Raw genomic sequence first — 14,075 nt, forward strand, 5'->3', positions numbered from 1 at the left:
TTGGGATTCTTTATTAAGATGGACAAGTGAAGCTATATTGTGCAATGAGAAAGGATCATTTACCAATCTTGTTGTGCAAGATCCCTTCAGGAAGTGAAAAGTGATGTTCTTGAAGTCAAAACTAGGGTGCTGAGTCTAGATAAAGGAAACTATGAAAGTAAGTCACAATGGGCAAGGATAATTGGGAAACCTTACTAAAAAGGCTGATAGTGGATGGGCAATGGTTCATATTTAAAGAACATGTGCATGAGTTACAGCAATGATTCATTCTTATCTGGTACAAAAATAAAAGAGGAAAGGTGGCTCAATCATAGCTGTCAAACTAAATTAGTGACAGCATTAGATCCAAAGAGAAGGCATATAAAATTGTTAGAAACAGCAAGCCTGAGGGTCGGGAGCATTTTAGACCTAAGCAAATAGTGGGGAAAAAAATTGATCAAGAGGGGAAAACAAGAGTACAAGAGCAAAATATCAGGGAACGTAGAAACTAATGGCAAAAGCTTCGATGAAATGCAAAGAGGAAGAATTTAGTAAAGACAAATATAGATTCATTAGTCAGAAGCTGAGGGAATGAAAATGGGGAGCAAAGAAATGGTAGGAAAATTTCACACGTTCGTTGATCCTCTATCTTGAAAGAGGGTACTAATAATCTTTTAGAAATGTTAGGAAACTAAGGGTCTAATGATACGGCAGAATTGAAGGAACTTAAAGGTATTAGTAAGAAAACAATACTGGGGAAATTAATGGGGTTAAAGGCTGAGACCTAGTAATGTATATCCCAGAGTACTAAAGGAAGTGTCTTGGAAATATTCAATGACTTGGAAACAAACTTCCAAATTTCTATCAACTCTGGAGCAGTTCCTACACAAGAAGAGATGGCAAAAGTAGCACCATGATTTGAAGAGGAAAAAAAACCTTGCAGATAAGTTAACCTGATGGTGTCAGTAGATGGGAAAATGCTGGCTATTATAAAAGCTTTAAGGGCAGAATGACTGAGTCCTGCTCCTAATTTCTATGATGTTTTGTTGACAACTAGTTCAACCCACCAGACAACTACAGAGATATCTACAAAAGGGTATGGAATGAGTTGCCAGAGGAAGTGGTGGAGGTAGTACAATTACAACATTTAAAAGGCATCTGGACAGGTATGTGAATAGGAAGGGTTTGCTCATTGGATGCTGCCTGAACTGCTGTGCTCTTCCAGCACCACTAATCCAGTATTTGGTTTTCAGCATCTGCAGTCATTGTTTTTACCTTAGGGTTTAGAGGGATAGGAGTCAAGTGCTGGCAAACGGCACTAAATTAGGTTAGGATATGTGGTGGTCACGGACAAGTTGGACCAAAGGGTCTTTTTCCATGCTGTACATTTCTATGACTCTAAGGAAACCGCAAGAAGGAAAATTAAAAGAAAACACTGAGCAATGCTTTCTACTTCCATGTTTGAACTTACTTGTCTGAGGCAAAGCTACTAATTTAGCTAATTATTTGAAACAAATAAAATATTACATTTGCAAATCAAATAATCTCTATTCTATATTAAGAAATAACAACATTCATCCAGCTTTCTGTTTACCGTTTTGCTCTCCTTTGTTCTTTAACCTGAGGCACTGATTGCTGGTTAGGCTTCCCTTGATGACTCTGCATGCAACCTTCTGCTTCTTTATCATCTCCTTCATTATTCAGCTCTGATTCACCATCGAACACTGCCGTGCTGTGTAATGGATTATCTACAAAAAAGTTAAAGCAAATAAGCAATGGAAACATCTTTGGTTTTTTAAAATGTGGAATGCCATTTTAATGCTTACTTTGAGTAATGGAACACTCTTAAAAGATTACAAATTTAAATGCACAACTGGAAACTGGCCCAATCTAATATGCAGACCAGATCAACAAGAAATCACAGATGTGGTAGATGTTTTGTAAGAAGAAAGCACAGCAAAAAGAACATTTTATTGCTGGAAAAGGTTTTAATGATAAAAGATGATCAGGAAAGAAATGGTGATGGTGGCTGGCACAGGATAATTTCTGAACATAGATGGTTTTAGGATTGAAAGTAGCAATTGAAAGTATTCTTTTAATAAAGGATACAAGTGGTAATGTGGCTGAGCAGGTTAAAATGCTGGACTCAGGTTCCAGCATACACAGAGATGGAGAATGAAATTTCACCATTGCCGATTGTTCTCGGAATACCTGTTTTGAGTACGTCAGCAGCTCACTTTAAACAAGCTCAACCTTACTCAAAAATAAAGTAGTTATATGTGCAAGTGTGTCATTTTTTGTATGGTCTTGTGTTACAGTGATATTGTCCCTATCTCTGGGCCAGAAGGTCTGGGTTCAAGGCTCATCTGCTTCAGATGTGTGTCATAATATATCCAAATAAACTGAATGTTTTTAAATTTAAAGTTCATTCAGTTAACTACATATTAGTTCAACATCATTACAGTCCTCACTGCTAATAGGTGTTTTGATCCAATGTTATTCCCTTGTTATTTATGTTGGAGTTTCTCCCTCTTCCAACATTTATGCTTCGTGAAGGAAGTACTTAATGTAAAAGTATCAACTGCTATGAATTTTAAAAACATCGAGATCCAGATATTCATAGAAGAACTACACAAACACTTGAAATACTTCAAAATATTCCTTGGGCAGGGGTAGTCAGAAAGTTAAAACAAAACAATGTTAACTATAGGGGAAGTGAAATATTATCTGCTGACTACTTTGTACTTTTAAACCCAATGGTCAATTAACTGATGTTATAGTTAGTGCTGATTGGTACAAGCTGTAACCTAATAGTGATAAACAAACACAATCATTTTCACTTTGATAAAATACAAATTACAAAAGTGAACACCTGTTTCTTTGCAAATATTCACTACACTTAAGCTGTGAATGGCAACAGACAATGGCTTTTTAGCAAATTTAAATAACTGCCCAAAATATATGCAATGGTTAAGCGGCCATGACTATGATCATAAAATAATGGAAGCTACTTTTAAATGCAATTTGTGGGAATACTTCTTTGGAAATAATTTAGAAAAGATTTATAAGAGGGAGGTGGTGATGGCAGAGTAGTATTATCACTTAGCCATTAATCCAGAAACTTAGCTAATTTTTTTGGGGGGGAGCGTTGGAGATGAGAACTCAGGTTCAAATCCCACCTTTCAGATGGCGAAATTTTTTTTTTTTTTAAAATCATGGAATTAAGAGTCAGAAAAATCCATCTGGCTTACTAATGTCCTTCAGGGAATGAAATCTGCCAACCTCACGTGGTCTGGCATACATATGACTTCCAGAGTCACAGCAATGTGGTTGACTCTTAACCAGAGGGAAAGCAGAGATGGGCAATAAACACTAGCCAAGCCGGTGATGCCCTAATCCGGTAAATAAATTTTTAAAAAGAATCTGAACTCCTCCATGTTGAACAACACTTGGAGGAAGCACTGAGCAAGACAAGAGTGAAATTCTCAGAGAGGGAAAAACAATTACTGCAGATGCTGGAAACCAGATTCTGGATTAGTGGTGCTGGAAGAGCACAGCAGTTCAGGAATCCTGATGAAGGGCTTTTGCCCGAAACGTCGATTTCAAAGCTCCTTGGATGCTGCCTGAACTGCTGTGCTCTTCCAGCACCACTAATCCAGAATGAAATTCTCAGAGAGTACATTTGCAACGTTCACCACCACAATTGGATCCGTGGCAACATTATTGATCAAGCGGGTCAGGTCCTAAACACATAGCTGCTAGGCTGGGTCTACAGATCCCAGTGAGGGAACCAACAAGAGGACTGATCGCATACTTACCAAACGGCCACCTGCAGATGCAATTGTCCATGACGGTATCGGTAAGAGTGACTACTGCACTGTCTCCTCAAGGACTAAGTCCCACCTTCACATTGAGAATACCCTCCATCATGCTGAGTGGCACTACCACTTTGCTAAATGGGACAGACTTTGACCAATTCTTGCAACTCAAAACTGGGAATCCATGAGTTGTTATGGACCAGTAATAGCAACAGAATTGCACCTAAATACAATTCGTAACCCCAGGGGCTGGCATATTCCCCAATCAAATATTACCATTAAGTTAAGGGATCAACCCTGATTCAATGGAAAGTGCAGGAGGACATAAGAGGAGCAGCACCAGCTAAACCTGAAAATGAAATGTCAACCTAGGTGAAACTATCAAACAGGATTACTTGAATACCAAACAACATTAAGCAGCAAGTCATAGACAAGAGTCAAGCAAACCCACACCAAGAGATGAGATCTAAGCACTGTAGTCCTGCCACATCCAGTCGTGAATGGTGGTGGGCAGTTAAACAACTCACTGGAGGTGTAGGTTCCACAAATATACACAAATATCCTCGATGATGGAAAAGCCTAAAAAACCAGTGCAAAAGAGAAGGCTGATCACTCACAAAAACCTTCAGCCAGCAGTATCAAGCTAATGATCTATCTTGGACTCCTCCAGCATTACAGATACCAGTCATCAGCCAACTCTATTCACTCCATGTGATTTCAAGAAACAGTTGGACACACTGAATACTGCAGACCATAGGCCCTGACAACGTTCCAGCAATAGTGCAGAAGACATGCTCCAGAACTTGCCAATCCCCTAGCCAAGCTGTTTCATTAGTTACAACACTGACATCTTCCCAATAAAGGTAGAAAATTGTCCAAATACGTCGTGTACACATAAACAGGACAAATCCAACCCAGCCAATTAGCACTCCACCCATTTAGTCCTGATCATTAGCAAAGCGTTGGAAGGTGTCACCAACAATGCTCAGCAATAACCTGCTCAGTGACGTCCAATTTGAGTTCAGCCAGGACCACTCAGCTTCTGACCTCATTATAGCTTTCATTTAAAAATGGACAAAAGAGCTGAACTCCTGATGTGAGGTGAGTGTGTTAGCCTTGACATCAAGACCTCATTTAACAAAGTGTGGCATCAAAGAGCCTTAGCAAAACTGGAATCTATGAGTATCAGGGAACAAACTCTAGCTGATTAGTCATACCTGGCATACAGGAAGATGGTTGTGGTTACTGGAGGATAGTCATCTCAAGTACAGGACATTCTGCACAAATTCATCAGGGTAGTGTCCTCGACCCAACCATCTTCCACTGCTTCATCGATGACTTTCCCTCTACCAAAAGATCAGAAGTGGGGATGTCCAACGTTGATTGCAAAATGTTTAGCATCATTCGTGACAGCTCAATTACTTAAGCAGTCCATGTTCAAATGAAACAAGATCAAGACAATATCCAGGCTTGGGGTCGAGAGTGTAGTGCAGGAAAAGCACAGCAGGTCAGGCAGCATCCAAGGGGCAGGAGAAATCAGCACAAACTGTTCATCAGGAATGAGGCTTGTGGGTGGGGGAGATAAATGGGAAGGGGTGGGTCTGAGGGGTGGAAGTAGCTGAGAATGCAATAGATAGATGAAAGTGGGGGAGAAGGTGATAGGTCAGAAAGGAGGATGGAGCGGATATACGGGAAAGACGACGGACAGGTCAAGAGGGAGGTGTTGATTTGGACGCTTGGGACTGGGATAATGTGGATGGGGAAATGGGGAAATGGAAAAACTGATGAAATCCACATTAATCCCGTGTGGTTACGGGGTCCCAAGGTGGAAGATGAGGTGTTCTTCCTCCAGGCATCAGGTGGTTAGAGTTTGGCGATGGAGGCGGCCCAAGACCTGTATGTCCTTGGAGAAGTGGGAGGGGGAGTTAAAGCGTGCAGCCACAGAGCAGTGAGTTTGGTTGGTGCGGGTGCCCCAGAAATTTTTGCTGAAACAATCTGCAATTGGCGTCCCATCTCCCCGATGTAGAGGAGACCACATCGGGTGCAATGGATACAGTAGATGAGAGTTGTGGAGGTACAGGTAAATTTCTGTCAGATGTCGAAGAAGGATCCTTTGGGGCCTTGGACAGATGCGAGGTTGGAGGTGTGGGCACAGATTTTGCATGTCTTACAGTGGCAGGAAAGATGCCGAGAGTGGGGCGTGGGGGACATGGATCTGATAAGGGTGTCGCAGAGGAGTGGTCTCTCCGAAATGCTGATAGGAGCGGGGAGGGAAATATATCCCTTGTGGTGTGGTCTGTTTGTAGGTGGCAGAAGTGGCAGAGGATAATGCGATGTATACAGTGGGGTGGAAGGTGAGCACGGTTGTGGTTGTGGTGGTGGTGGTAGCGAGGGTTCTGTTCTTGTTGCATTCGGAAGGATGGGGCTCAAGGGCGGAGGTGTGGGAAGTGGAGGAGATGCGCTGCAGGACATTGTCGACTATGTGGGAGGGGAAATGGCAGTCTTTGAAGGAGGAGACCATCTGGAAGAACACTTCATTTTCGACCTTGGGACCCTACAACAACACGGGATTAATGTGGATTTCACCTGTTTCCTCATGTCCCCTCCTTCCACCTTATCCCAGTCCCGAGCCTCCAACTCGGCACTGCCCTCTTGACCTGTCCAGGCTTGGGGCAAACAAATGGCAAGCAGTAGTCACGTCACACAGATGCTAGGCAATGACCATCTAATCACTGCCCCTTAACATTTAATCATGTTACCATTACTGAATCCCCCATTATTAACATCCTGGAGGTTATCTTTGACCTGAAACTCAACTGGACTCACCACATAAACACATTGGCTACTAGAGCAAGTTAAGGGCTAAGAATGATGTGGTGAGTAACTCACCTCCTGACCCCCCCAAAGCCTGCCCGTTATCAACAAGGCACAAGTCAGGAGTGTAATGGAATACTCCCCACTTATCTAGATGGGAGCAGCTTCATCAACACTCAAGAAGTTTGACACTATCAGAACAAAGCAGCTTGATTGGTACCACATCCACTAGCATCCACGCCCTCCACCACTGACTCTCAGTAGCAGCACTGTGTACTATCTACAAGGTGAACTGTACAAATTCACCAAAGATCCTTCGACAGCACTTTCCAAACCACTTCCATTTAGAAGAACAATGGCAGCACATACTTGGGAACACCACCATCTTAAAGTTCTGCTCCAAGCCACTCACCATCCTGAACTGGAATTATATCACTGTCCCTTCACTGTCAGAGTCAAACTCCAGGAATTTCCTCTCTTAGGGAGTTGTATGTCAATGTACAGCATGTGGACAGCAGCAGTTTAATTAAGAAGCAAGTTCAACACCTTCTCAAGGGCAACTATGGACAACAAATAAATGCTGGCCAACCAGTGATGCCCGCATCCCCAAAATGAAGAGAGAAAGAAAGATTCTGTTTAAGAATTTCCATGACACAGGTTAAACTTTCAGAACTTTTCAACGAAGTCCGTTTTGAAAGATTTGCATTTGAATTAAAAGTTGCATGAAACCTGAGTAAAACAGGGCATATACAAAGCTAGTGTAAAGAAAAAAGGATGTATCATGCAAAATATGCAACAACAGTCAGGAGATTAGGACACTGGAAGCTGTGAAGGATTTGTTCTGCCTTCTCAATCCAGTTGCAGATGCAGTGTTGGGCTTTTTATCTTCAACATGGTATTTGTACCTGATGAGGTGATATTTATGTTAGCTCTCATAACACAACAACTAGACATGGGTAGCATAGTACTGAAAGATTCAATAGACATTTGTTACAATTCCTGATATCTACATATATATTCATTTTGGACACTGTCGCGTCTGGGCTAGTACTGACCAATTTGATTACAAGCTATTACATAGCTCCATCTGTGTGCCATACTGTAAACGGCCACAGTGAACTCAGGTCCCAGGACATGAAGTGATGATGATACCATGAACATGTTTCTTAAAGGTTTATTATATACTAGCTACAAGACAACACAACAGTGAAATTGTGAGTATTTAAATTAAATGTGTTTTTTTTTGACAATGCATGGTACAGGGAAAAAAAAGCGCTAATTGTAAAGTATAAAGTTTGAAAATATACAGAATAACTAGAAAAACAATTGAACTCAGACTTAAAAAATTGTACAAAACCAACAGTAGCCACATCACTTATAATGTTCAGATAATGGACAATATCTTACCATGCAGACATCAGAATGGACAGTTCGAGCTACATTTTAACAATGATAAGGCTCACTAAATATAAAATCAGCTGTATTTAACAGGAATACAGTTAACCTTCATTTTAAAAGTTTGCAATCATTGGATCAGTTTAAATTTTTCCAAATAGATATCAACCATATGTCAAAACAACACATAAGCAGCAATGCCCGTTGATATCACATGTACATCAGTGTTAAATAAATAATCATTGCAATAGTAAAATGATATTTCACAAATCAAACGATAGTTTGAAACTGCTCCAGTCTCAGTTATCTCAGCATGTGATCTTCTCAGATCTCCAACTCCACCTGTCAGTTCAATAGACATCATGTAATAAAAGTTTTTATTTGAATGATAGCTATAGATTGCTTTCAACAAATTTTCAAAATTATGCTATCACTACTAACATTCACCTTATTACTAATGAACAAAATGCCACAGTTCATGTTGCAGAAATAACTGTGGCCTATACAGAATTACTGAAAAAATTAACCTATCATAAAACCAAAAAAATTATAATTATAAAATTGATTATAGACTTTAAAATCAACTGAAATTGTTCATTATATTCAGCACTGTATTTCACAGAATCTCTACAATGTGGATAGAGACCATTCAGCCCACCGAGACTGCAACGAACCCCGAAGAGCATCCAACCCAGATCCAACATCTCTCCCCATCCCATAACTCTCAATTACCTTAGCTAATGCACTCAGCCTGCCCATCCCTGGACACAATGGGGCAATTTAGCACTGCCAATCCAAGACTGGAATCAAATCTGTGTCTCTGGAACTGTGAGGCAACAATACTAACCACTAAGCCACAGTGCTGCCCCAGTGTCTGCCTTCATCCAAAGTTACCCCAGGTGGAAGTGCCTTCACAAACATTTCCTACAAAACATCTTCCCTCATTCAATTGGGCAGACTGAAAAAATAACCACAACGAATCCATCATAGAACCAGACTACGAACTTGTATTTGGACTATATGAAACAAAATCTTCTTATCCAAAAGCCTGATGCAATGTGAAAACCATTTCCAGACATTAAAATGGTCTTATAAATTCCAAAATAATTGCTGTTGTAGCAGTATGTGCCATCCACATGCTGCATTACAGAAATTTAGCAATAACTTCTAAATCCATGACCACTACCATCTTGACACACAAGGGCAGCAAACACATGGGAGCACCGCCAACTGCAAATTCCCCTCCAAGTCACTCATCATCCTAACTCTGGATGTAAATGCTGTTCCTTCAGTCTTGCTGGATGAAAATTGTTGAACTTCCTCTCTAACAGTATTGTGCATCTACCCAAGCCAAATTGACTGTCGCAATTCAAGACGACAGATCACCCAACTTCTCAAAGGCAACTAGGGATGGGCAATAAATGCAGGCCCAGCCAGCAACTTCCCGTGAATAAAAAAAAAATCCACAATGGAGACTCCTGTTCACTTACTAAATTAGATTTTGCTCTTTTGGAATGCATTCTATAGAAGCTTGAGGACCCCATTCTGAGAAAACCATTCCCTGTGGCTTTGACTTAAGGATTTGGTTGTTTTGACAGTTTGACAGCCTGTGGTTGTTGATGATCTTTCTAGGTCAAAAGGGCCTTGGGAAAATGCCCCACTAACCAGCCACTTTTTTACACTTGTGACAGTTCTTGTTGAAATATTCATAATCCAGAAATGTCACATACTTGGACAGTTTTCATGGAGACTGCATAATTATTTCAGAGGCAGTATGCAGATTTCACCACCATTCAATAATTTTCTGCTAAGCAGAACGTGACAGTTAGTAATCGTAATTGAGCTTTGGACTAATTATTTTGAACTCACTGTGAATGTTGCTTGTAATGCCTACAAATATATTAAAAGGTTCACTATAGGTCTCAATACTTACTAAACCCTCTTTCTTATTTATTGGCACTAAGTAAGACAGCTACATTTTTGTTTGCTGCTGAGAAGCTCCAGTCCAAAACAGAAGAGGTATAAAAACAAAACTGAACATAGTTTCAAGCACATGTGTATTTTACACAAAAAGGGAAATGCTTCTGGGATAAGTTCCAAAAACTCCCAAGATGATTAATGCAACTTCTACAAAGTAACATTAAGACATCATTAAAAACGAAAATCTAGTAGAGGAATCTCGATTAACCGAATATCATTTATCCGACTATCGAATTATTTGAAGGTGATCTCCAGGTCCCGATAGAAACATTACGTCAAAGAGCTGTTTCAACCCTGGATCACATTTTTTTTTAAACAGGTACAATGATTAAAAACAAACTTGGCTTACTGAAATGCTGCCGACAACAGGCCGGGACAGTCCAGGCACAGTCTCTAAATGACTGGTCTCCCACCTCTTCCCCCACACTTTCCCTGGAGTTCTACACAGGGGTGTACCCTAAACCCCCTTTCCCCAGATAATCTATCCAACATTGTCCTGTACAGGGGCAGAGTGGAAACTTGTCAAAAAGTTGTGTGTGCGTGTGCTCGCACTATTTGGAGACTTACCCCACAAAGGCAGCAGCAGTCTGACTGTTGGTCTACAGTACAGCTGCATGGGGTTGGGGGAGCAGGACTGGGGGTGAGCAGGGGGTGGTGTTGGACAGGGTTGTGGAGCAGACGGAGTTTGGGGGGGGGGGCGGGGGGAGGAGAATGTGTCTCATGCAATGTGACTTTGCCTAGTCTCCTGAACGGGGAGTAGACTTCACAGAAAACTTAAATCAATTAACGAAATTGTGCCTGCCCATCTCATTCGGATAATTGAAGTTCCTCTATAGTGGGAAACTAACTGATTTCGCACAAGAATAGAATCTCTCTGGTGACATCTTGTGGTAAATCTAACACAGCAGGTAATTCTCATTAGGTTAACTAAAGCGGGTTGATGGCTTGAAATCGGTTCTGGACTGAAGCTCACAAATCCCATTTATAAACAAAACATTCCACTGGGAATGATTCAAAAATATTTTATTCTTGAAATCAATTAATTGCTAGTCCAGCATTAGATTTCCATTCAGAATTCAAATTCCTGCAGGGACTAAACAACCCTCTAAGCAGAGATTTCAGATGGATCAACTTTCTCTCTAGGTCAGGAAAACAACCAAAAGAACCCAATCACGCTCCACAAAGGTACAACCTTTTCAATATCGACAAAGACTGATGGTGACCTTGGGAAGACTATAGCTCAACCATGGGGCGGCACGTGGCTCAGTGGTTAGCACTGCTGCCTCACAGTGCCAGGGACCCAGGTTCGATTTCAGCCTTGGGCAACTGTCTGTGGGGAGTTTGCACATTCTGCGTGGGTTTCCTCCGGGTGCTCTGGCTTCCTCCCACAATTCAAAGATGTGCAGATCAGGTGAATTGGCCATTCTAAATTGCCCATAGTGTTAGATGCATTAGTCAGAGGGAAATGGGTCTGGGTGGGTTACTCGTCAGAGGGTTGGTGTGGACTTGTTGGGCGGAAGGGCCTGTTTCCACACTGTAGGGAATCTGACCAAACTAGCCTACTGTGTTCAAAAGTTAACAATAAACTGTGAAAAAAAGGAACTGACAGGGCAAATAAGTGTGTACGCAACTACAAAATTCTATCAAATAGATTCAGCAAAAGCTTTAAAATGCTTACTTTAAAACAGCACTGATGGCCGATTTGCAAATTTAAGTTGTGAGTATTTGGGAACCGCCAGCTGAGTATGTTGAGAAATGAATCAAGCTAAATTATTTAAAATCATAATGTTCCTAAAAATTTTAACAGATCCTTTCCATGTCAAAAAGGACAATATCAAAATTATCAGAAAAACCTCAGCCTTGTCACAGAAGATTTTAAATTCAGTTTTGAATTGTCAATAAAGGAGCTCCAATTCATGTTCAAATTTAACAGGGCAAGATTCTTAGAACAGTTCACTGGCAGAAACAGAGTTGAGTACCTGCAAGTCAAGACTTAAATGGCACTATTCTGAAAGGAACCTATGGCAGTGTGGCCACGGTAGTTGGTAGTAGGCCTCATCACAATGACAATCGAAGTCTTGGCATTTATTTTGGAAACCAATGAGGCAAACTCTGCATTGGGTGGGACTGACAACTCATTAGTGACACAGCAATGATGCTTAATCTTCAAAGTAGACTGAAATTCAGCACAATAATGATGCAATATGAAAAATCAGCACAATAAGTCAAAAATCTATAGAGTCAAAAAAAATTATTTGACAAAACTCAATAACAGTGTTAGAATTTTTAATCACTGAGTTTATCACCAAGTCCCATTATCAGGCTGTGTTGCATTATATATTGCTTTATTTTTGGAACACCAAATGGTCATGAGGGTAAGATTACAGAATCAAAGAACAAGCATGCTATGATGAACATATGACTGGACACAAGACTTGCCTGAAAACAATCTTACTCACGATCATTAACTCCTTACCATAGTATTCATCATCATCTTGACTGCCTGGATTCTTAAATATGCAGGAGAGGTTTGGTGAAGGTTCTGGATGTTTCTGACTTGGCAATTTGGCTCTACTGTTTTGAGCCGGACTGTGTCTTTTATTTGTATCACTTATTCCATCTCTTCTAGATTTCATACTTTTAGAAGCCTAAAATAAAAAGAAAAACCAAATAAATTTCTAGTCTTGTCCATAGCATGAGAGAATTAATTATCAGATTTGAACTGTCACAGTGTAGTAGATTTATTTTTTATTTTGAATGCCCCACACATTTATTTTTGTCTTTTGTATCATTCTAGGTTCTCCCCTTAACAAGATAATATCACATCATTTGGAGTGATGATGTTAGCAAGTAGCAACATCATCTCAGGGAAAGAATATGAAGCAACTTAATCTAACTCTTGAAAAAACCTCATTCATTCAGTGGATGTGGGCTTCACTGGCTAAACACTCATTGTCATCCCTAGTTGCCAAAGTGATGGTGATGAACTGCCTTCTTCAATCGCAGTAAGCGATCTAGCACATTTGCATTCATAGTACTATTACGGAGAGTTTTAGGATTTTAATTCAACACCAGCGAAGAAACAGTGATGTTGTTCTAAGTCAAGATGGTGAGCTGCTTGATAGGGAATTTGCAGACAAAGATGTTTCCAGGCATCTGCTGCCTTTATTGTTCTAGATGGTAGTAATCATGGGTTTGAGAGGTGTTGTCTAAGCAGCTTTGGTTAATTTCTGCAGTGTATCTTGTAGATGGTACACACTGATCCATAAAATGTCTGTTTATCATCGATGTTTCTGTTACCAATCAGCGGGTTGATGTGTCATGGATGGTAATAAGCTTGAGGGTTGTTGGAGTTGCACTCAGCCAGGCAAATGGGGAGTATTCCATCACAGTGCTTTGTAGATGGTAGACAGGCTTTTGTCAAGGCGCCAAGATTAGATTTTGCCTTGTTACAGATGGCCATTGCCTGACATTTGTGTGGCATAAATAATACTTGCTTCTTGACTGGATTTCACCCAGATTATATGGCATTTAGATACAGATTGCTCAGCATTTGAGGTATCACAAGTGGTGCTGAACTTTAGTTTGCTGATGATTGCATATGACCACTTCTGATCTTAAGATGGAGGAAAGATCATTGATTAAACAGCTGAAGATGGCTGGCCTGAGGACTGCTCTATATAACCCCTGCAGTGATGCACACAGCTGAGGTGACTGACCTCCAACAAGCTCAACTACTTTCCTTTGGTGATAGGTACAACTTCATCCAACAAAGAATTTTTCACCTGATACTTAGCAACTTCAGGTTTGCGAGGGTTCCTTAATGCCACACTTGGTCAAATGTTGCCTTGACATCAGGGGCAGTTGCTCTCATCATCTCTGATGTTTGGCTTTTTGTCCATTTTTACAATCATCAGTATCTTTTTGGAAGAGGTGGTGCTATTGTCAATATTCTCAGGATGTTAAAATTTAAAAACTCACTAAAATCACTTTTTCCCCCAATACATGTAGACAAGTTTTACACAAAAGAGGCTTGAATATAACAGGTTTGTACTTACACTATGATACGTGAGCTCACAGACTTGCCTA

General features: G+C 40.5%; 1 protein-coding gene across 3 annotated transcripts in view; it reads right to left on the reverse strand.

The window, feature by feature from the left end:
* cenpu (centromere protein U) overlaps window positions 1–14,075 on the reverse strand; it is a 55,481-nt gene that overhangs the window by 26,350 nt on the left and 15,056 nt on the right. For all 3 annotated transcript variants that reach the window (XM_072595177.1, XM_072595159.1, XM_072595168.1), the window contains exons 3-4: window positions 12,463–12,634; window positions 1,574–1,727 (exon numbers count right to left, since the gene is read on the reverse strand). In XM_072595177.1, coding sequence (XP_072451278.1) covers window positions 1,574–1,727; window positions 12,463–12,634 — 326 coding nt within the window. The remainder of the gene's footprint in view (window positions 1–1,573; window positions 1,728–12,462; window positions 12,635–14,075) is intronic.

The sequence above is a fragment of the Chiloscyllium punctatum genome, chromosome 2 (assembly GCF_047496795.1).
Source record: "Chiloscyllium punctatum isolate Juve2018m chromosome 2, sChiPun1.3, whole genome shotgun sequence".
NCBI lineage: Eukaryota > Metazoa > Chordata > Chondrichthyes > Orectolobiformes > Hemiscylliidae > Chiloscyllium > Chiloscyllium punctatum.